This window comes from Malania oleifera, chromosome 5 (genome assembly GCF_029873635.1).
Source record: "Malania oleifera isolate guangnan ecotype guangnan chromosome 5, ASM2987363v1, whole genome shotgun sequence".
In the NCBI taxonomy this organism is placed as follows: domain Eukaryota; kingdom Viridiplantae; phylum Streptophyta; class Magnoliopsida; order Santalales; family Ximeniaceae; genus Malania; species Malania oleifera.
Window position 1 is genome coordinate 97,651,020 of NC_080421.1, and position 25,259 is coordinate 97,676,278.

Below are 25,259 nucleotides of genomic sequence, written 5' to 3' on the forward strand. Positions count from 1 at the left end.
TAGCAATACAAATGTCTTAAGCTTGCTAATTTATCCCAACACAAGTTATTATATTCAAATCTGTGGGATAAACTTTGCTAACTCCAAAAAATAAATAAATCAATCAAACAAGAACAATGAGAGTATTAGCAACCTCTACTAATTAATAACCCAAGCAAGAACTCTCACAAAGCTAAAAATAATCAATGGAATGAATATATGAGAGTGTTTGGAAGTATTATAGGCAAAATGGGATTTTGGGTTTGAGAGAATTTTGGCTAATCATTTTTCTTAATCTCTCTTTAATCCACACAAATGAACCTATATTTATAGGCTAGGGTAAAATTATAACCGTTTGAGACTTGTTGGGAACTCTTAGAAAAGTTTCAAATTATTTAAACACAATTAACCCGTATTTACCTCAGTTAAAAAATTTTTAACCCGGCAAGGTTCGGGTGACTAAACCGTAGTTCGGTCGCCCGAATAGACACAATAATAAAAGTCTTTAAAATCAGTTTGGCAGCCCGAGTTTCAGTTCGATGGCTCGAATCAAAGTCAGAAACATTTCTTTGTAAATTCGAGTGCTCAATCATAGGTTCTATAGCCCGAACTCATGTGTTCGGACACCCGGGGCTCAATTTGAACTAAACATCTCGGTAGCTCGAGTTGGTGGAATGTCCCTTTCAAGGGGTTTGGGCACCCGTGGATGGTATGCAAAATATAGTTCGGTCGCTTGAGAGCCTAGGTCAACTATTGACTTCTCAACAGTTCAGGCGCCCGAGGAGTTTTGAACTCCTGGGGTTCAGTTGCCCGAGCTCTCTCAATTTCTCTAATATTATTCAATTTAGATGCATGTCTAACACTCCTGTATTTTGTATGATATATGTGAGAGTGTTGGGACCTAGAGTCATACTATGGTCTTACTAAGCTTACCATATATCCTATATGCATGATATGCAGGTAAGTAATACAGACCATATAAATTATTACAGACCAATATAAAAATGAATGCAAATACAATTGAAAATAGGTCTTCATTCCTTTTGCTTCTCCAAATTCCATCATACGGTGTAAGCATTGAGTTCCTTATGGCATCAACTGTATCTTTACCATCTATGCGTGCAAAGAATTAGCCCTGTTCATAAGCTCAGTGCACAAGTAAGATACATATGCTTTGTTAGCATCAAAAATAGAAATCGGACTCAAAAAGTCAACATGTCACTCATATTCTACCTAAATTTTTCTTTTTAATATTTGTTTGCTTTTTTTTTTTCAATAATAAATACTTTATGACATCATTTTTACGTTATCCTGCCATTTTATCTCATAACTGTCAACAACTACTCAATCTAAATGATATTTTTCTTTAAATTAATAGTTTTTTTTTATTAATTTCATAAATTAATATAAAAATATTTTATTTTACAAAATTATTTGTTTATTAATTTATTTTATTACATTATACTTATAGATAATTAATAAACAATTATTACTCAAAAATTAGTCCGCGGCTAATGTTATAATTAAAAAATTAGTCGAGTACTTCCCTCTCTTCCTCCCAAATCTCAACCCCACCCCCATGGCTGATTCTCCCAACTATGCTCGCTTCCTCAACCCATGGGTTTTTCATCTGCTCTAGATCTCCAAAAGCTTGCTCTCGAGCTCAAATGCCCCATTTGGTCTCTCTCTCTCTCTCTCTCTCTCTCTCTCTTTGAAACTGTGATTGTTTATGGTTTTAGAAGGTGTCCTTGATGTTGAAACGATGTTTCTTTTTTTATTTTGCAGCTTAAATTTGTTCACTCGACCAATGCTGCTGCCCTGTAATCAAATATTCTGCAAGTTCGTTCTTCCTGTTTATATTTCCGATTCGAATGTACATATACATTTTATTTAGTTTTATTTTAGTTTTTTTTATTCATTGTCTATTTTTTCCCTGGGATTTGACATTTGCATTTTAATTTTCCTCCCAAAACAATTTTAGGGTTCTCTTTTTTTACTCTTTCGGTTATCTCTATTTATTTTCTTAGAAAAAGCATCACTAATAGTCTTGACCTTTTAACTACAATGAGAAGCTTAAGAAGATCTCTTAAACTCTATTGCATTAAAAAAAAAAAACCAGTCCAATGATTACAGAACTTCACCACAACTCCGACCCCTGGTCCAATCATTGCAGAACTCCACTACTACGAAAATAGCCTCCTAGCTAGCCTACTAGCCCTCTTGAATTGTAATCATCTTCACGAACAACCCACCCATGCATAGATCGATATTTGAACCAAGCTGTTTCTTTCGTGCATGCCATTCCTTTTGATTGCGATGAGAAGTTTCAAAAGATCTCTTAAACTCTATTACATTTTTTTTTTAAAAAAAAACCAATCTAATTGTTGCAGAACTTCATCACAGCTCCCTTGGTCTATACACGGTCACTCAAAAAGGTATGAACTTCAAGAGGCTTAAATTTATAGAATCTTTTCAACCAATAATATTCAGTATCAATGACAGTTCTGATCCATCTTTTTCGTCCACTATGTTAAGAACAATCCTAGTCCATAGCCAGACATATATATCATTCCACTCTAGAGTTTGAGATATGGGTATTTCTAGTTCAACAGGCCAACGTGTTCGCTCTTCTCGTTGTATTTTATCTTCAATTAACTCATCCAGATTCTATTTTGTGGTGTCAAGCACACTAGGTAGGTCAGCAACTATTTTTATATGTAGGTCAGCAACTATTTTTATATGTCCACTACTACGATGATAGCCTCCTAGCTAGCCTACTGGCCCTCTTGAATTGTAATTATCTTCACAAGCAACCCACTCATGCATAGATCGATATTTGATCCAAGCTGTTTCTTTCATGCATCCCATTCTTTTTTATTGTGATGAGAACCTTAAGAAGATCTCTAAAACTCTATTGCATTTAAAAAAATCAGTTCAATCATTATAGAAGTTCACCATAGCTCCCCTAGTCTGTACATGGTTATTCAAAAAGGTATGAACTTCAAGAGGTTTAAATTTAGAGAATCTTTTCAACCAATAATATTTAGTATCAATGACAACTCTGATCCATCTTTTTCGTTCACTATGTTAAGAACAATCCCAATCCATGACCAGACATAATATCATTCCACTCCAGAGTTTGAGATATGGGCATTGCTAGTTCAACAGGGCAACTTGTTTGGTCTGACTCATCAACTAGATCAGTTTCCCAACCTGTCAACATGCAAATGCGTTAATTATTAGTGACGATTTTGTGGTGTCAGTCAGGCTGGCTACATTAGCGGCCACAATATTATTTGTATCCTGTTTTGCTTCCTATAAAATATTAGCAACTGTTTTTATCTGTCCACTGCTACAAAGGTAGAAAACGACTAGCCGATCCTTCCAAATTATAATCATCTTCACAAGCAACCCACCTATATAACTAAGCTTAAGAGCGCTATTTCTTTTTCGGGCATTTTTTTTCCTTTTTACTATGATGAACAACTTCAAAAGATCTTATAAATTCTTACATTTAAAAAATTAGTCCAATCATTGCAGAATTTCACTATAGATACAAGACTAATACAACACTATTAGTGACGGTTTAAAAAAATCGTCGCTAATAATAGACTATTAGTGACGGTTCAGAAAAACCACCCCTAATAATAGGATATTAGTAACAATTCTCATAAACCGTCACTAATGTTGTTGACTTTTTATGGTCAACAAATGCATTATTAGTGACGATTTTGTAAACCGTTACTAATACAAGACTATTAGTGATAATTTTCATAAATCGTCACTAATAATAGGATTTAGTAACAGTTCTCATAAATCGTCACTCATATTGTTTACTTTTTCCCAGTCAACAAATATATTATTAGTGACGGTTCTATATACCATGACTAATACAAGACTATTAGTAAAAGTTCTTCTAAACCGTTACTAATAATGTATTATTAGTGACGATTTTTTGGATCTGTCACTAATATTGTTGACTTCTCCCAGTCAGCATGCATTATTAGTAACGACTTATAAAACCGTTACTAATACAATATTATTAGTGGCGGTTAACTAGTCATTACTAATAAATTCATTTTAGTGATGCCTTGAAATTGTCACTAATACTCCATGAAATATCGCTAATATTTTCCCGAGATAGTTTCAGCGTGAAAAGTGGTTCCTGCGATAGTTTGAGTGGGAAAATTGGTTTTTAGTGACGAAAGTATTAGTGACAGTTTGAATTTTGTTACTAAAATTACCTTATTAGTGATGGTTGTTAGAACAGTCACTTATACTTAAACAATTAGTGACGGTGTTTAAAAATCGTTACTAATACGCGCTTTTAGTGATGAAATTCAAACCGTCACTAATACTTTCGTCACTAAATATTTTTTTTTTTTGTAGTGTATCTATTATTATATTAGTTTTATTTCAGTTTTATATTTTATTTTTCTAAATTGCCTTATTATTGTTAATTTATTCACATGTCGAACCTAAGCAAATTTGAATTTGTTCCCCTTGATATTAAATGAAACAATTATTTTTCATGTATTCTTGATGTTGATATTCATCTAAATGCAATTAACTTAAGAAATACTATTTTAAATGAAAATACCGCATTCCTGTAGGAGCCCGCAAAAGCTATAATCTTCCTCCGTCATCATTTAGATGAAGAATTAAAGACTGAATATCTCACTATCAAAGACTCCTTTATCTTATGGAAAAATTTAAAGGATAAATTTACCCATCATAAGAATGTGATTTTACCAAATGCTCGACATCAATGGTTGCACCTAAGGTTGCAAGATTTTAAAATAGTCAGTAAATATAACTCAATTTTGCATAAGATTAGCTCGAAACTAAAATTATGTGGTGAAAATATTATTGACGAAGGCATGCTTGAAAAGACATTTACTACTTTCCATCCCACTAATGTGCTCCTGCAGCAGCAACATAAGGAGAGAAAATTTACTAAATCTTCTGAACTTCTATCATGTCTTCTTGTTGGTGAGCAAAATAACGGGCTTTTGATGAAAAATCACCAAACTTGTCCAACTGGTTCAACCTCATTCCCTAAAGTGAATATGAATACATCTCGTGGTTGAGGACGATGCAGCAGGCATAGTCGTGAGCATGGTCGTGATCGAGGTCGAAATAATCACTACTATCAATGTGAGGCTGCAATACCCCAAAGAGGGATGACCCCTAAAGCGGGATAATGATTAGGATCAATGACCCAGACATCATGAAAATAAGTGCTACAAATGTAGAGGAAAAGACCATTGGTTGTGTACTTGTCGTACGCCAAGAAACTTGGTAGATCTATACCAAGCCTCTATAAAAGAAAAAGAAAAGAGTAAAGAGGTTGAAATTTTTTTTGCTGATAATGTTGTTCCAATAGACCTTGATGTTGGACCATCCAACTTTGTTTATCTTGATGTTACTTATTTCCTTGTAAATCAAGATGAAAAATAATGATGTAATATTTTACGATATAAAGTAAGTAATATTGTATTTGGATTTCAATAAATAAATTATCGTAATTATTGTTGCTATGATCAATTATAATAATGAGTTTTTAAAATATGTATTGTAGCATGCATTTACTAAAGCTTTCATCAATTCTAATATGTCTATGGAAGAATTTTATTTAGCTGATAGTGCTACAACACACACAATTCTTTGAGATACGAAATATTTCCATTACTTGAAATATCCGGTTCTACAAATTTGATTGACGGCTCTAGAAGAGCTAATATAAAGTTGCCCAATTGTACTTTATTATAAATTGATGAAATTTTATATTCCAACAGATCTAGAAGAAATTTGTTAAGCTTTAAAGATTTAAGACTCAATAGATATTACATTGAAACTACAAAATCAAGGCAGCAAAGAATTCATTTATATTACTTCTATTGTTTTTAGGAAGAAACAAATTTTAGAAAAACTGTCAACTTTATCTTCTGAATTGTATTATGTAAAAATTAAAACAGTTGAATCATATAATGTCTTGCACCAGAAGTGCAATGACCTAAAATTATTTACACTTTGACATGATCATCTTGAACATCCAATCCTAGAGATGTAATGATGCGAAAAATCATAGAGAATTCACATGGTCATCCATTAATGAACCAGAAGATTCTTTTATCAAGTGATTTCATGTGTATTGTTTGCTTTTAAGGAAAATTAAATATCAAACCATCTATTTCAAAGATAAGTCTTGAATCTTCTAGTTTCTTACAAAAAAATTCATGGTGATATATGTGGACCAATACATCCACCATCCGGACCATTTAGATATTTCATGGTCTTAATTGATACATCTACTAGATGGTCACATGTTTCTCTACTTTCTACTTGTAATATTGTATTTTATAGACTTTCTTCTCAATTGATTAGATTACAAGCTCATTTTCTCGATTATCCTATTAAATCAATTCGTTTGGATAATTCTGGTGAATTTATATCTCAAACTTTTGATAACTATTGCATGTCACTTGGAATAGTTGTTAAACATCTCGTTGCTCATACCTATACAAAAAAATGGTTTAGATGAATCTTTTATTAAGAGACTTCAACTCATTGCTAGACCAATAATTATGAGAACCAAATTGTCTTTATTTGTTTGGGGACATACTATTCTTCATGTTGCATGTTTAGTTCATATAAAGTCAACTACTTACAATAAACTTTCACCCATGTAATTAGTTTCTGGGCAACAACCTGATATTTCTTTTTTAAGAACTTTTGATTGTGCAATATATGTTTCTATTGCCCCTCCTCAAAGAACTAAAATGGATCCTCAACGTAAGTTTGGTATTTATGTTGGTTTTGATTTCTCTTCTATTATTAGATATCTTGGATCTTTAACAAGTTATTTGTTTAAAGCACAGTTTCAAGATTGTCATTTTGATGAAGCAGTATTCCCTACATTAAGGGGAGCAAAATAAGTGTCTGAAGCACAACATGAAATCACATGAAATGCTATGAATTTATCTCATTTAGATTCTTGCACAAATCAAAGTGAACTTGAAGTTCAAAAGATTTACATTTACAATGGATTGAAAATCAGTTACCAAATTCTTTTGCAGATACCAAGGTCATACTAAAATCTTATCTACCTACTGCAAATATTCCAACACGTATTGATGCTCTTTAGGACAACAATAGACTAATAAACCTAAACTGCATGTTAAGCGTGGAAGGCGTGTTGGTGTAAAAGATAAAACTCCCAGAATGAGAAAATTGAAATTTGTAAACACTCCAAAAGAGGTTACAGAGGTGGATAATCTATTCAACATTCACAAACCCGTTTCTCTTGAAAACAAAATCCCTATAATAGAACCTTTTGAAGAGGAATCTCCTGAAGATAAAACTTCTGAAGAGACATCCCTTGAAAAGGGATAGGTACCTAGAAATAATAATGAGATATCAATTCATTACACAGGAGAAAAGTGTGATAGAAATAAAGTTGTTGTCAACAACATATTTGTATATTCAGTAGCTACTGACATTGCCAAAAGTAATGAGGATCATGAACCTAAATCTGTTAATGAATATCAATATAGAAGTGATTGGCCAAAATGGAAAGAGGCTATCACATTAGAATTAAACTCTCTATTAAAAGGAGAAGTTTTTGGACCTATAGTCTAGACACCATAAGATGTCCAGCCCATTAGATAGAAATGGGTATTTGTGTGTAAGAGAAATGATAATAATGTAATTATTCAATATAAAGCAAGACTTGTGGCACAAGGTTTCTCATAGAAACCCAAAATTGATTATGAGGAGACATATTCTCCCATAATAGATGGAATTACTTTTAGATTCTTTATTGGACTAGCTGTCGCTGAATGACTGAGCATGCGTCTTATGGACATAGTAATAGCATACATATATGGATCGTTGGATAGTAAAATTTATATGAAAATCATCAAAGGATTTAAATTTTCTAAAGCAAAACCCATAAATTTATATTCAATTAAACTACAACGTTCTTTATATGGATTAAAACAATCTGCACGCATGTCGTACAATCAATTGAGTGAGGACCTTGTGGAAGAAGGATTCATAAATGATCCAATTTGTCCATGCATTTTTATTAAAAGATCATAATCCAGATTTTCTATAATTGCTGTTTATGTTGATGATTTCAATTTAATTAGGACTTCTGAAGAGTTCACTAAAGCTGCTAATTATTTAATGGAGATATTTTAGATGAAAGATTTAGGAAAAATAAAATATTGTCTTGGTCTATATATTGAACATGTAAATAGTGAAATTCTTGTTCATTAATCTAAATATACTGAAAATATTTTAAGGCAATTCTATATGGACAAAATTCATCCTTAGGGGTCTCCAATAATGGTGCAATCACTTGATGTTAAGAAAGATCCATTTCGACCTCGTGATGAGGGGAATGAAATACTTGGTCCTGAAGTACCATATTTAAGTGTTATAAACTCTTTGATGTATTAGGCCAATTGTACAAGACCTAACATTGCATTTGTTGTAAATCTCTTAGCAAGATATAGTTCTGCTCATACTCAATGACACTAGAATAAAATTAAGTACATTCTACGTCATTTGAGAGGTACATATGATTTGGGTCCATTCTACTCATTTGATTCCAAGTTTCAATTAGTAGGATATGCAGATGCTGAATATCTATCTGATCCTCACAATGTTAAATCTAATACTAGATATGTATATTTCTTTATAGAAAAACTATTATTTTTTGGAAATCAATAAAGCAGACGGTTACAGTAACATCCACCAATCATTTTGAAATACTAGCTATCCATGAAGCTAATAGAGAATACTTATAACTCAGATCAATGGTTTCTCATATCCAAGTAAATTGTGGTCTTCAATCAATCAAGGGTATTCTAACATTTTTATATGAAGACAATGCTGCATGTATAACTCAACTAATATGAGGATACATAAAGGGTAATATAATGAAGCATATCTTTCTAAAATTCTTCTATATACATGAACTTCAGAAGAATGATGATGATATAGATGTTTAGCAGATCCGATCAAGTGATAATCTAGCAGTTTTGTTCACTAAAACTTTCCCTACTATAACATTCAAGAAATTGATTCATTTTATCGGAATGAGATATCTTAAAGATTTTAGTAGAAAAAGTTAATTTATGGATGACATCCAAAGGGGGAGTGTTTTAAAAACCATAAAAATTAATGGCTCTCGTCCCTTCATTTTTCACCTTCATAAATTGTGTCTCTTCGTTTTCCACCATTATAAATTATGTATTATCCTTATTACCTTATAAAAGAGCTTTCTCTCCCTCTCCCTCTCATTTTGATATATGCACATAAGGTTTGGAGTAGGTATACGAATAGAAAGGATGAAAATAAATGAGAGATAAAAAAAAAAGATATTTTATATAAACCTAGTTCTAACTCATCTTTTAATTCTTTTCAAGATAATAAAGTTTTGATCTCACCTACCCGTAAAATAGACATAACTGATAATTCTTTTCAAGATAATAAAGTTTTGAGGCACCTAAAAATTCTGTCAGGTCTTTTACGACAATTTCAATCGGATTTTTATCAGATTTTGTAATTTTAATCTATTTATTTAATTTTCCTGCACACCGAATCAATATTTATGTTGGGCATTTTAGATTTAAAAACCAAAAAATAAAGTGGGGAAGGTATCTTGCTCGGCAACCAGAAGAAGAAGGGATACAGTTGGGGTATCGGGGTGTTCTTCATCAGACACGGATTGCCCTTTAGTTCACTAGGTTGAGCGGATTCGTTTGGTGTTGGTTCAAATGACGGCAGTAATGGGTTGTTGTGGGTTTCAATCTGCGATTCCTGTTGACTATCATGTCGAGGGTTTCACACAGGTACTATTTCTGCTACTCAATCAACCAAAACAGCAGAAGGATTAGCCTTTTTTATGTTTTTGAGTATAGATTTTCAGTTTCTTCAGCAATGTTTAATGCATTTTTCAAGAAACTAGTTCCAATTGGTAGGATTGAGAGAGATCCATTCATCCAATTGAGTTTTCGTCGATTCCACAGTTCACTTATCAGCAGACGCTCGGTACCAGAAGACGCCCAACACCCCTCTTTCACTGTTTCTTACCTCATAGACTCGTGTGGGTTGTCACCGGCAACTGCCCTCTCCGTCTCCAAGAAAGTCTGTTTTCAAAACCCAGATAGGCCGAACTCAGTCCTCACTTTCTTCAGAAACCATGGATTTACCCAAACTCACATTTCCAAGGTCGTCCGGACGCGCCCAACCTTACTTTTATCTAATCCTGAGAAAACCCTTTTGCCTAAACTTGAGTTTTTCCTTTCTGTCGGGGTTTCAGGAGCTGACCTTGCGCAGATCTTTTCCAAAAATCCGGATCTCTTTTTATGCAGTGTAGAGAACCGGCTTATTCCTTATTATGATTTCCTGAAGAATGTAGTTCTCCTCAGTGATGAAGAAGTCGTTCGAGCTGTGAAGCGCTCACAACGGTTGTTTAGAACGAATTTGCTAAAAGAGATTGGTCCCAATATTTCAATCTTGAGAGAAGTTGGAATACCTCAGTCCTTTATTTCAGCTCTGGTATCTCGTGCACCCAATATTTTGCTCTTTAGTCCCGACAAGTTCGATATCTTGTTTAAGGAGGTTATCAATTTGGGATTCAGTGCTAAGAAATCAAACTTTATCAATGCAATGAGTTATTTTTTTGCAATGAGCAAATCAACTCGTGAACGGAAATTGGAGGTTTATAGGAGATGGGGTTGGTCAGGTGATGAGATCCAATCTGTTTTTAGAAGGTGTCCTTTATGCATGACCGGATCTGAGAAGAAGATTGAGTCTGTTATGGATTTCCTTGTCAATAAAATGGGTTGGCAGTCTTCTGCTGTTGCAAGATGCCCGGGGGTTCTCTGTTTTAGTTTGGAGAATAGAATTGTTCCAAGGTGCTCGGTCATTAAAATTCTGCAGTTGAAGGGCTTTATAAAGAAGAATTTGTCTTTGGGCACCGTTACAGTTCTCTCTGATAAGAAGTTCTTAGCTGAGTTTGTGACAAAGTATCAGAACAATGTTCCTGAGCTGTTGAATGTTTATCATGGGAAAATTGGTCTTTCAAGGCTGGGATTTGGTGCTGGGGATATATGTCAGTTAAGGTAGTTATAGCTTGTCAAATTTTCGAAGCTAAAACTAATCCTTAAATATGTTTTTGCTGGTGTCAAATTTCAATGCTTCAATGTTTTCAAATTGTTTTACTGCAACAGTATAGTTACAGCAGAGATGAATGAGTGATAAGTCAATTGCCTTCTTCTGTCTTTATTTTGTTTTATTATTTTTTTGTTCTTTATTTTTAAATAACCTACGTGGGGTCTGTTAAAAGGTTTTGCAATCAGTAGAGGAAATGACTGGTCGGGACAATATAGATTTTATCAGAATCTCATAGTTCTCTCACATATGCTGGGTAATTAGCCAAGTTGTTTGTTTTTTAGTTTTCTGTTAGAAGTTTTAAACATCTCAAACTTTGAACAAGTAGCTTTACTTTTACTTATTTATTTATCTCAGTTTTAACACTAGGAACTTACACCCTTCGTGGTCTGTGACCCTTTATTCAGAAGGCAAAGCAAAGATCCAGCGAAAAATGTTCATTCTTCCTTTTCCTTCTCTTCTTATCTCTTCTGTGATAATCTGCAAACAAAACTCTTCTAATTTCTATTTTCTATTTTGTTTGTGAGGAAATCAACAGGTTGCTCTTCCCTGTGTTACTATCGAAGTGCTAACGGCAAGATACTTGCTGCAAGAAAACTCAGGCCTAATCATGGTAATAGAGTTTGCTGCAAAATCCATGCGGAGGGAGGCATACATGCCATTAGGACATTCCTGAAGGAAGAAAATGCTTTTCAATCTGACCTTTAATTTTATGGAGTAGAATGTTGGACAACTAAGAAATGACATTACAAAAAGTAAAAGCTTTCGAGATGAAAATGCTATGGTGGATGAGTGGTATAACATTATAGAGGTAAATAAGGATTGAATATACTTGCAGTAAGTTATGCGTAACTCCTGTAAAAGATAAAATAAGCGAGGGGTGACTTAGATGGTTTGAGCATGTGCAACATTGGCCAAATGCACCAGTGAGGAGGAGTGAGATGCTTACTGTGAGGGGGAGTAGAATGGGTAGGGATAGACCTAAAATAACTTGAAATGAAATAGTGAATAAGAATCTAATAGCCTTGAATTTATCTAGGGAAATTGCCTATGATCGTGTAAATTGGCGAAAGGGAATCATGTAGCCAACCCCATCTATTGGGACTCAAAGCTTGGATTCAATTTAACATTTATGGTCTAGAGATTTATGGTGGAAAGGCAAAATCTTTGGAGTGTTACTAGTGGCAGTAAGGGGTGGGTCATAGTGGGTGGATATCTGAGGAGGAGAGAGATTCTTGCATGGTTGGGGTGTGAAAAAATATTAGATATGGCTGGGAGGCTTTTCTTGATCAATTTAGCTTTGAGATGAGCAATGGAGAATTTAGTCTTCTTTTGGCATGATGGCTACTGTGGAGATTCTCCTTCACAGAGGCACTTCCTCGAGCTGTTTACTTCGGTTAGAGATAAAGATGCCTGGTTAGCTCATGTTTGCATCCATAGAGAGCATGTAGGGTGTTCCCTTTTTGAGAAGGTCCAAGGACTTGGAGCTGAAATTTTTTTACAGGACCTCTGAATGTTTGTATGAGAAAATCTTAAGAAGGCAAAGGGAGGATGAAGTGAAATAGAAAACCTAGGGAGTGGCTGGTTTGAAGATAAATCATTCTTTGAAGTATCAAATTTTAAGTCCTACAACTGAAATTTTAGGAACAGATTTGACTTTTTCCTTAATAAGACCAATGAGAGGCCTCCATGTGATAGATTTTTATTCACCACAAATCACCCAACATCTCATTCACATGAGCCATCTCCTTCCTTCAAAATGATGCCCTCTGTTTGGTTTTTCCTTTCATTTTTTTCTCTTACTTTACTCCAGTTCTACTTCTTCTATCTTTCCCACAATCCCTCCAAACATCCATATCTTAAGGAGAACTCAGCTTGCCTGGCCATCAAATTGGCCAACACTTACCACCACCAGTAAGTTGCCTTTTTCCACTCTCCACCATGAATTGGCTGCGGCCTTGTCAAAACTGCCATCTAAAGTCTTACCAAAACCCTCCCTTTACACTTTGTCTCCCCCATTTCTCTTGCAAGTAATGGTTGGAAATCTCTAATCTGTTAAGGAACTTGTCTTGATGTATGCTTTCAAACCTAATAAAATAAGTTCTTGTTCTTTTCTATTTAGGTAAATGTTTAAAATATATTTTTGGTTATGCTTCATAATCTTGTTATAATAGTTCTAACGGTTTGTATAGCTCTCATTATACATCTATTAGTATGAAATTGTTAGCTAGATGATTAATGAGTTGGTGTAAGTAGGTATATTTTACGTTAAAGCTTGAATATGTATATTCAGTTTTTTATGCTGTGATATAAGAATAGTTGAATAGACTAGAAAGATGGTAACTTCGGCCTGAATAAATGATTTCCATGGTTAAGATTTAATCTTTAAGATTGATTTTGCCAGATGAGTGATATGCAATTTCAAGTTTAGACTTTAGAGAGACAATTGTTAATCACGATTTTTTTTAATAGGACTTGGGAACAATAAGGGATTGATTTCAATGTCGTTTCCTTGTTATGCTCTTCTGCATGAAGAAAATTTTAGTATAATTTATTTAGCATAAATCAATGTTTGGTATTTTTAAGAGTTGGGTCTTCAAAAATTTTTGGTGATATTTCAACGATAATAAAATTTATTGATCTTGAAATAAGTATTTTGAACTTCCTTGCTCTTTCTTAATATTTTTTTTTTGTATTAAAAATGATGATAATATAGTTATTGACACATTGTACAATATAGTTATTAATAATAATTGAGTTGCACCCTTAATTGAAGTATATAATCTCAATGCATGCTAGAGAAAATCCATTCCTGCATAAACCCTATAATTGAGTTTGACTTGCTGTCTTGTTCCTTGTATTTGGAGCACGAGGACTAGCTTACTAACTCCAATGTCTCCAATTTTGTGAAAACCTATGAGCATTGTTATCATTTATGGCCTTCTTAATTTATTAACGAAGGCTGATTTTGCTATAGTTGTGTGCCTGAACTGCGTGATACCTATTTGTTCCTGATGACCATGTTCTCTGATATAAATAGTTTACAAATGTGAATCTTTGTTCGAAGGAATGATATTGTAATAATGCTCTTTTGGAATCAGGAGTTCTCAATTGTTCAAGTCATGTTGTAACCATGTCGAAAATTTGTTCTCTTTGATATTGCAGAATGTATAGGGCATGCATAGTGTGGAAGTTTTGTAATTTGTATTATCCTTGATGTCAAATTTGACTGTATTCTTCGTTATCCAAAGGTGTCACTGTATGCATTAGTTTTGTGATGACTTATCTGCATATTTTTACAAGCTTACATTTTACAGAATCTCTCTGATTTTAGTTGCCAAGCTATGTTTTCTGTACCCATTATATGCATGTAGCTAACCCTTATTCTCTTGTGGCATGTGGTATGGTACTAGCTATTTTTGTGCACCACCTACGGTTTTGTTGATGGCAGCTGACAATGGTTAAAAAAGTTTTGACTCCAAGATTGTGATTATAGATTTTGGGCCAATTTAGATTTGTATTTGAATGGATTTGGATAAATTTTAATATAAGTTTATATTATATATTATCTAAATTCAAGACTTTTCTAAACATGGGTAAGTGTTTTTTATTTGAATTCTGCAGCTCTAATAGATGGATTAGTTTGGATTTAGGCTCAAAATTTTGTTGAGTGGGATGAATGAAAAAAATATAAAGTTAAGTGGTATGAGAGGTATATTGTTCTGCAAATGAAAGTTAGAATGTTATGCTAGATTTATTTCTTATTTTTAAAAGATTAAAATGGTGTTCACATTTAATTTCCAAGGCAAATATGCAAATTAATGGCGACAGCAAGAGGCATGTGCAGGGTAGCTATGCAATAGAAACTGAGAAAAGCATATATATATATATATATATATATATATATATAAAGGACTATGTGTCACGAGTTAAGCTTGTTCAGGGCATTATGCTTGCTTATGATCGCTTATCTCGTGTGTTTGGGATGAGTTTTCTTTATGTAAATACTAGCGTAAGATTATTTTCTACTAGTAGTGTCTTTGTATTCCAAATAAGACAGTATGACTTCTTGGTTACTTTAATGTTTCTTAGTGTCAGGATGATAATTACATAAAAACCTCTTTAGGGGAGGGTGAGTGTTCATCAGTCATTATAAAACTCACTAGCATTGTAAATTTTACTAGCTATTGTCAACGTGTTTAGCTTACTTGCCTCCCTCGCTAAGCACACAATGTCAACGGATGTGTTAATGAATTACGTTTGCTTCAATGTTTACTGTTTGCTTGCCACGACTTTCATGAATGCTTATTGTTTCCGCTATCATTTGATTGAATACTAATGAAAGTGTTTCGTGGATGAATGTTGGTAAACGATAGATTGGCTAATTAAACAAGAGTGCTTTAGTTAGCGCCACACTGCCCTTCACAAGGATGTGAAAATAGTCGGACCGTGACACTTGGTATCAGAGCTCAAGGTTAAGTTGCTACGTGAATTCGATTGCCTTTGTTGTGGGATTTGGAAAGCTTTGGTAAGTGACCATGACACCAAACAATGCTGAAATGATCAGCGTGCTGGAAGCACAGGTTGAGGTAACAACCAATACTGTGGCCGCGAAGGTGGCTCAGATGAGAGAATTTGTTGATAAAGTGATGGGATCACAAAAACGTCAAGTAGGTTTGATAGGCGACATGTCAGAGGACTTTCGCCATACAGTGGAAACTTTGCAGTCGCAGATGGTTGATGTAGATGCAAAGGTGAATCTAATGGTTTTTGCTATGGGGAACTCCAACACTCCAAGAGTTAGTAAAACCAAGGTACCAGAACCCAGTATGTATGGGCGTGCCCAAGATGCTAAGGAGTTAGAGAACTTCTTGTTTGATGTGGAGTAGTACTTTTGCGCTGTTAGGATGACCTCAGAACAGACAAAGGTGGATACTGCGACCATGTACTTAGTTGGTGATGTCAAACTGTGGTGACGTACCAAGTACCAAGAGATTGAAAATGGACATTGTGTAATCGATAGTTGGGCAGACTTGAAGAGAGAGTTCAAGGCCTAACTCTTTCCTGAAAATGTTTATAATGTAAGGAAAAAATTAAGAGATCTCAAGCATACGAAGTCAATCAGTGAATATGTGAAACAATTTTCTGCTTTAATGTTGGATATTTGAGATATGTTGGAGAAAAACAAGTTGTTCTATTTTCTAGAGGGGATGAAATCGTGGGCAAGAATTGAACTTCATAAGCGAAGGGTTCAAGACTTGTCAACTGCACAAGTTGCTGCAAAACGCTTGACTGACTACAGTGGTGATGATACCTCTTTGTCCAAACGGTTTGGCGGAGAGGGAAACAGTGGAAAGTCTTTCAAGAAAGGCAAACCCAAGAGTGGGGGAGCCGACTCTAAATCATTAACCTCAAAGGAAGTTTCGTTGTCTCAAGGGTTCAACACACCCAATGGAAAGAGGAAGAGTAAAATTTTGTGCTACTTGTGTGGTGGATCTCACAGAGTGAGTGAGTGTCAACACAAGAGATTACTCAATTCCTTACAAGCTTCCACTTCTGGAAAAGTGGTGGAGAGGATGATGCCCCGAGGGTAGGTTCAATGCGGCTGGTGAGCGCATTGGAAAAGTAGGCAAAAACCCCGAAAGTTATACGAGCAAAAGGGTTAATGTTTGTGGACTTGAGAATAAATGGGAAGAGTACTGCGCTATGGTGGATACGGGGGCTACTTATAATTTTGTTTCACAGTTGGAAGCATGGTGACTCAATTTATCCTTAAAGAAGGATGCAGGATGCGTGAAAGCAGTTAACTCTGTAGCCCAACCTACTCTAGGAGTAGCCAAGCAAGTGACTGTGAAGCTTGGACAGTAGAAAGGTCATGCAAATTTCACAGCGGTGCCATTGGATGACTTTTCAGTAATTCTAGGAATGGAGTTCCTAAGGGGGACGAGGGCATTGCTGATGCCTTTGGCTAGTTCCCTGTGTCTGATAGGAGATCACTTGTGCATGGTACAAGTCGTTGCGATGAAAGGAGACAACGGGAAGTCCCTTTCAGCTATACAACTCAATGAGGGATGGGGTCAGGGTAAGCTGACATGTCTAGCCACAATGGTGGTAGATAAAGAAATAGGCCAAAAGCTATAGCCTATGACCACCCAAGCGGTGTAGGATGAGTACAAGGAGGTGTTGCTGGATAAGCTGCCTCACAATTTGCCTTCATGACGGACTGTGGAGCATGGGATCGAGTTGTTATCAGGAGTGAAACCACCTGCTAAAGGGCCATGTTGGATTGCACCTCGAGAGATAGTAGAGTTGGGGAAACAACTTGATAATTTGGAAGCGGGATGTGTTCACCCTTCCAAAACACCGTTGGGAGCGTCAGTATTGTTTCAAAGGGAACATGAAAAGCATGTAAGGAAGATGTTCGACAAATTGAGGGGAAACAGTCTGGATGTAAAGAAAGAGAAGTGCTCTTTCACTCAATGGAGCAACAAATTCCTTGGTCATGTGGCTGAACAAGGTTGTATCCGGGAGGGGTATGGAAAAGGTAAGGATGATTCAAGAGCAGAAGATCCCCACAACAGTGAAGGAGTTGCGTTCCTTTCTTAGCCTTACTAGATATTGCCGAAAGTTTGTTGAGGGGTATTCGCAGTGAATGACTCCAATAATAGGACTACTAGGAAGGTATTATTGGCCACACATGCAGGATGATGTGGTTGATTATACCAAAACTTGTCTTACTTGCCAACAAGACAAGGGTGAGCGGAAGAAATATGATACTTTTAGGGCTGCACCAAAGTACTATTCGGTAGAGGAGACGACACAATTGTTCCTTGTGACTATTGTGAAACATTGGGGTGTTCCCCAAGTTATTATTTGTGACCGAGATTTAATGTTCACTGACAACTTATTGATAAAGTTTTTCAGGATATTCAAGTCACATCTTGACATCTCTTCGAGTTATCACCGACAGATAGACGAACAGATGAAGAGATTCAGAGAGCTACTGAAAGAGTACTTGTGCCATTTTGTCAACGACAACCAGAAGAATGACGTGCAACTACTTGATGTGGCTCCGTTCTTTGCTAACTGATCCAATAGCTTGTATCCAAACTCTTCATCTCCATAGCCAATAAAGATGCATGGAGTTGACTTCACGTTAAGTTTCTGTCTCTACTCCTTGGATACATGTGCAAATGCTTTGCACCCAAACACTCTCAGATGAGAGTATGAAGGTTCCTTGCCAGACCACACTTTCTCTGTAATTTCAAACAACAGCGGAATAGAAGGTGATATGTTGATGAGGTAGCAGGTGGCATAAACTGTTTCACCCCAGAATGACTTAAGCAGTTTTGTAATGACCTCAAATTCTTAATATAAAATGTAATATAATGAATAGGAAAGTCGACCTGAACCCGTGGGTAACTAGGACACCTATCATTCACAGCGGAAACCTAAGCAGCAGCAAGCATAAAATCTAAATCTTCCATCCATAAACATAATACCAGAGTATATTACATCATCAACATACTGTATTTATATACATCCTCCAAAACATCAAAATATCTCTAGGATCATACAACAAAATAATCTTAATCCTAGTACATTACTTACCCTCCTAATGGGGTAATATCACTGACTCAACGGCGGCCTCGACCCACCGATATCTCTAGGTCTCCTAAAAAGTTAATTAATGTTGGGGGTGAGACACATCTCAGTAAGGGAAAATAAACTAAATACAGCTGTGTAACAACATAAATATTTAGTGTAATCATACATATACAGTACTTTTCATATTTTCACAAGCGTTCATCATATCATACTGAATAATCACATGCTTTCATATTTTCTAATAAGTCATATCATACATAAAACATCTGTTATAATTGATAATACCGAAAACATACCCAAGATGAATGGTTAGTTAATATCATGTATTACCCCCCGTGACGGGTTGTGCAGCCCAAAGGCGGGACCCGACAATGGTTAGCTGATCACTATCGAGTCAAAAGTGTCTGTAAGTACGATGGGCCCACCACACCTTGGTCCAGACTGCTAGGCGGACGTCTACACTCTATTGAAAGCCACATTGACTATCCATCTCCCCCCATCGTGGGGTGGTTAGTACTAATCTGATCATAAACATCTGATCTATAAGCTGCGGTACTGTGCTCCTAAACTGAGCTAAACTAACATCCGAGTTCTGATATCATATAATACGTGATAATATAACATCTTTCATAATTTCATAAATATGGTCTCGCGCCAAACATTTCATAAGTACGGCCTCCTGCTGATCGTCTCATAAATACGGTCTCGCGCTGAAATCATACATAATTGTATATCATATGGAAAATAATCAATCTATCATGTATTTTTAACATCATAATGTATTGTATTCTTTCATAGTTTCTCAAAACATATTTCATTCATATCAGTATCATATCATGATATTTTTCGACGTAAAATAACATTCATGCCACACATTTGCTGTATAAAACCGTATATTGTATTCTAAAAATCATAATCTCAGGCATCTCATACATATATATATACATTTCAACATAGTAGCAGTATTTTCTCAAACGTGCATTTTCCTCATAGTTTACAAATATCATACATACTTTCCTAAAAATAACTTTTCTCATAACTAATAACAATTTGCATGAAAATGACTGTTTTAATTTATTCCCTTACCTGACTACTGAGAAAAGTCCTAATAAACTCTAGTTTCACACCCGTAGGGTTTCCTGATCAATACCCCGAAAATGAAAACTCACGGTACTAAATTTCAGTATTTTTACGCGTACATCATTTCCTATAACTATCGTAAGATCAAATTTAGTTTAAAAAGTCTTACCTCAATTCAGGAATGATTTTCAACTTACTTTCACCGACGATCTGCTTCGACAGATTTGGAGAGAATTTCCCTAAGAGCGTCATGGTGACTTCGGATTGTCGATTCGGCGTAAATCCGGTCCAAAATCGATGAGAGAGAGACAGAGAGAGAGAGAGAGAGAGAGAATCGAAGGAGAGAGAGAGAAAATGAAAGATGGCTTAACTGTGAAGTAAAATCTGAATTTTTCTATATTTATAGAATTGGATTCGTCGACGAGCCACAAAATTCGTTGACGAATCCTTTAATAATTTCGTCGACGAAATTCAGTCCTCGTTGATGAAATTCAGTTGGCTTAAAACCTTTCTCGGTATTTCTTCGTCGACGAATCCTCTTATACCTTCGTCGACGAATCCCTTGTATTCGTCGACGAAGCCCTGATGATTTCCTCGGTTATTCCTTTCAAAGAGCAATGTCATCAACTTCCTCTTTTTGTTACTGTCTTCATTTCCCTTCCTCTTAATTATTTAAATCTCATTATTATTCGGGTTGTCACAAGTTTAGCCAAACTGAGCATGCTTTTGACTCTTTCCATGATGGTTCGGTTCATTCTCTCAACTATATCATTTTGTTGTGGGGTTTGTGGGACCGTCTTCTCATGTCGGATGCCACAAACAGTGCAGTATGCTTTGAATTCTCTGGGAATGTACTCGCCTCCATTGTTTGATCGGAGACACTTCAACTTCTTTCCTGTTTCTCTTTCCACCATCACATGAAACATCTTGAAGTTGTCAAATACCTAGTCTTTTGTTTTCAAAAAATATACTCACTCCTTTCGTGAAGCATCATCAATAAATATCAAAAAATATTTGTTACCACCTAAAGTTTCTACTTCCATGGGACGACAAACGTAAGAATGTACTAAACTTAACAACTCTAATCTTCTCTTTGTAAAGGAATTAAACGAGACTCTATGTTGTTTTCCAAATGAACAATTATCACAAGGGTTTAATAGAGTACCTTTAGACACATTGATAAGTGCCTTCTTTGCTAATGTGAATAGCCCTTTCTCTTCCATGTGTTCGAGTCTCTTGTGCCACAAATTTGGTGATGCCCCATCTTCGATTGCGTTGAGGCTATCTATCATCACTTTCACATGGGTCTTGTAGGGTACCGCAAATGTGTCCTCGAGCGACAACCATGACTCCTTTTTTTAACATCCAATTTCCATTCTCGAAATTGTTGTCGTAGCCCTGTCGGTCGAGGGCTGCTCCAGAAATAAGATTAAGACGAAGGTCAGGGACGTGCCGAACATTCGTTAGAGTCATTGTGCAACCAACATTTGTCTTGATTTGAATATCTACAATACCCACGATATCTGAAAAACTAGTATTTCCTATCCTCACAATACCAAAGTCTCCTGCTTTGTATGAAGCGAAGAAATTACCGTGGGAGTGGAGTGGTATAAAGCTGTTGTGTCTACAACCCACTCAGTATCCTGACTTGCTACGTGAAGGCACATCTCTTCATTAGCTGAGAGAAATGATACGTCCCCCGTATAGGTGACCAAAGATTCACCCACTTCCTTTTTCGGCTGGTTGCTGCTTTGACCTAGATCTCTTTGAAACTTGCGACAATTCCTTTTAACATGTCCTACAATGCCGCAATAAAAACAAACATATTTACCTTGTCGATTTTTGCCATCACGTGTCTGAGACCATCCTTTCATCTAACTTCGTCACTGAGTAAAGCATCCTTACCAATGACATGGTAAGTTTGCCTGTAGGAGCTGAATTTCCTAGGGATACTACCAACGTCTCCCAATTGTCTGGAAAAGAACTAAGCAGTAATAACGCTTGAACTTCATCATCAAGTTTCAACTCTACATTGATGAGTTGGTTCACCATGTTTTGAAATTCACTAGTGTGCTCGGCTGTGGAGGTTCCGCTTTTCAGTTTCATGCTTATTAATCGTCACATAAGGGGGGCTTTATTTCTAGCCGTCCTAGCCTGATACATATCCTCCAACTTTTTCCAGAGGGTATATGTAACAACCTGCTATTTAACCGAGAGTTTTTTTTTTTTCCAACCATCAACCTAAGCAGCGAGAAGTAGAAATCAAATAAACATAACCATATATAATTATACAATACCAGAGTGTCTAAATATTCCACAAATATTACATATTATATTGTACTCTCAAGAACTACTCTTACTAATACCAAAGTTAACAAAATTGAATCCCAAAATACTCACCCTCAAAAAGGGCAGACTAACAGCTCCTCTATCTGCGAGCCTGCTCCGATCACCCAACTGGCTCACCTGAAAAATAATTCAATACTGGGATGAGCCAAAGTTCAGTAAGACGAAACATGTTATCACTAGTGTGTGACTATTGAGATATAGATCTGTAAAAATTAATCCGAGTTAAAAGTAGTGCAAATAACTAAAACTAAAAATGCTGATACTACATAACATATTATAAAACCTTTAACTACATAATTCAACATGTCAAACGGTATGAAATTATTTTTCATAATAATACTACTATTTCGAAAAATCTGATAATACTATAATATCTGAGAATGTTTCCCTGAATGGCTGTATGTCATGATTTAACCCCTCATGATAGGGTTGTATGGCCCGAAGGCTAGATCTATCCTGGCTGGTCGACCAGGTTAAACCACTCTACTTCTCGGTCAAATCGGCCCTTAACCCATATTTGATGGGGAGTCTGTCCACAATTATGCACGATCGACCTCATACCACTTACTATCTGAGTTAAGTGATTGCACTCTGAACTGAATATCTGTATATCTGTAGTTACGGTATCATGCTCTACTGTTTGATCCATTAGGGTCTGATACTATATAATACGTTTCTATATACAACTAATTGTTTTACCATAATTCTATAATAACTGTATAAATCATGATGCTGTAATAATCCGTAACTATATCAACTGTATTTTTCTGAGATAACTGTAAATCTACCTGTTATGGTGCTGTAAAACTATAAAATCATGGTATTCTGAAAGATACTGTAAACGCATTTCACTGTCTGTATATTCTGTAAAACATATTCCTGAAAATATTGTATAAACATGTTTCTATACTGTATTCATACTCTCATGCCATACAATAATTTAAAATATTTTAACCTCAATACTAAATTGCATAAATTTTTGCTCTGAATAATAATATGGTAAAAACATAAACTTCATACCAAAATCATACTAAGTTTTCCTAGCATAGCATGTTTCTCTTACCTAACTGTTGAAAAGCCCCTATCGTATATTGGTCCTTCACTTGCAGGGCTTTCTATTCCACACCCTGAAAATCATATTTGGTAGAACAGAATATCAATATTTCTTGGCTTACATCATTTCTTACAATTGCCAGAAGGCCAAAAACTAAATAAAAAACCTTACCCTGATTCTGGGGAGAAATTCGACTCAATCCCACCAACTATCCGCCTCACCAGACTTGAAGAGAACTTCACCAAGAGTGTCGTGGTGGTCTCAAATCGTCGATCCAGCGACTGACGGGGCCGAAATTGAAGAGAGATGGAGGAAGAATCGTCCAGGAGAGAGAAAGGAGAGATTTTTGTCGATTTTTTGCGATTAAAATCAGTTTAGGGCTATTTATACTGTGGAATTCGTTGATGAGTCATATAAAAAGTTCATCGACGAACTTGACCCTCATCGACGAATTTCAAACTTTACAATTATTCTCTCTCAGTATCTTCTCGTCGACGAGACGGGACCTCGTCGACGAAACCCCTGTGTTCATCGACGAGTGCTTGGCAAATTTCTAGAGTTATTATATCCAAAACGTAATGTCGTCGACGAAATCGACTGCCTCCTTCCGTTACTGCTTTCATTTTCCTCCTTCTTTATTATTTAAATAACATTATTATTCGGGTCGTTACATTCTCCCCTCCTTACAAAGTTTTGTCCTTGAAATTTTCTATTTATATATATATATATATATATATCATCATCCTTTAAAGGCAAAATGGTCTACTTATTTTATTACCTGCCCTCACTTATGACGGAGGAATACCATGGTTACATGGGTAGTTCTGGGAGATTACAATCATAAAAAAAAATTTCCCCTAAAATTAAAATACTACCTAACATATGCTCTACATTACAATTACACTGGACTCAACAAAATAAAATTACCATCCTAGCATATACATCAATACTATAATTCATCGAAGAAGTAGGGTATTTCTGTCTGATTTCATCTTCAAGCTCTCATGAGGCTTTTCCAATCGTGTGGTTTCTCTATAGAACTTTTACTAATGGTATCTTCTTGCTGCGCAATTCTTGTTCTTTTCTATTTAAAATTTGTTCTGAAACTTCTTCATATGTTAAAGCCTCACTAACTTCTAGTTCTGCATGGTTGATGATATGGGAAGGATCTGAGACCTATTTTCTCAGTATAGAATCGTGAAATACATCATGAATTCGAAATAGAGATGACAGTAAAACTAACTGATAAGTTACTGACCCAATCTTCTCAAGTATTTCAAATGAGCCAATAAACCTAGTGCTCAACTTACCCTTATTTCCAAATCTCAAGTTCCCTTTCAGTGGAGTTATTCTCAGAAATACATGATCACCCACTTCAAATTCCAGTTTTCGGCGGCGAGTATCTGTGTAGCTTTTCTGCCGACTCTGCGCTGCATTGATCCTGTCTCGAATAATTCAGACTTTATCACACACTTGCTGAATTATCTCTGGATCTAAAATCCGCATTTCACCTACTTCATCTCAGAAAAGAGGAGATCAGCATCTCCTACCATATAATCTTTCGTAGGGTGCCATGCCGATGCTAGTCTGATAACTGTTATTATAAGCAAATTCAACTAGTAGCAAAAACTAAATCCAACTACCTCCAAAGTCTAGTACACAGGCACGAAGCATATCTTCTAATACCTGGATTGTTCTCTCAGTCTGACCCATCAATCTGAGGGTAGAAAGTAGTGTTGAATGCTAACTGAGTCCCCAAAGTTTCTTGCAAACTCTTCCAAAATCGTGATATAAAACGAGGGTCACGGTCTGAGACTATGGATATCGGCGTTCCATGAGGTCAAACAATCTCTTGTATATAAATCTCTGCTAACATGTTCATAGGATAACTGACTTTAATGGGCAGAAAGTGCACTGTCTTTGTCAACCTATCAACCACCACCCAAATAACATTTTGACCATGCATCGCTAGCGGCAGTCCAGTAACAAAATCCATGAATAC

General features: G+C 35.6%; 1 protein-coding gene across 1 annotated transcript; it reads left to right on the forward strand.

Annotated features, from left to right (window-relative positions):
- The first annotated feature begins 9,767 nt into the window (after positions 1 to 9,767).
- Positions 9,768 to 11,253, forward strand: LOC131156055 (transcription termination factor MTEF18, mitochondrial-like). Its single transcript, XM_058109507.1, has 3 exons — positions 9,768 to 9,842; positions 9,952 to 11,117; positions 11,226 to 11,253. The coding sequence occupies exons 1-3, from the start codon at positions 9,768 to 9,770 to the stop codon at positions 11,251 to 11,253; spliced, it is 1,269 nt and encodes a 422-aa protein (XP_057965490.1).
- The last annotated feature ends 14,006 nt before the right edge of the window (positions 11,254 to 25,259 follow it).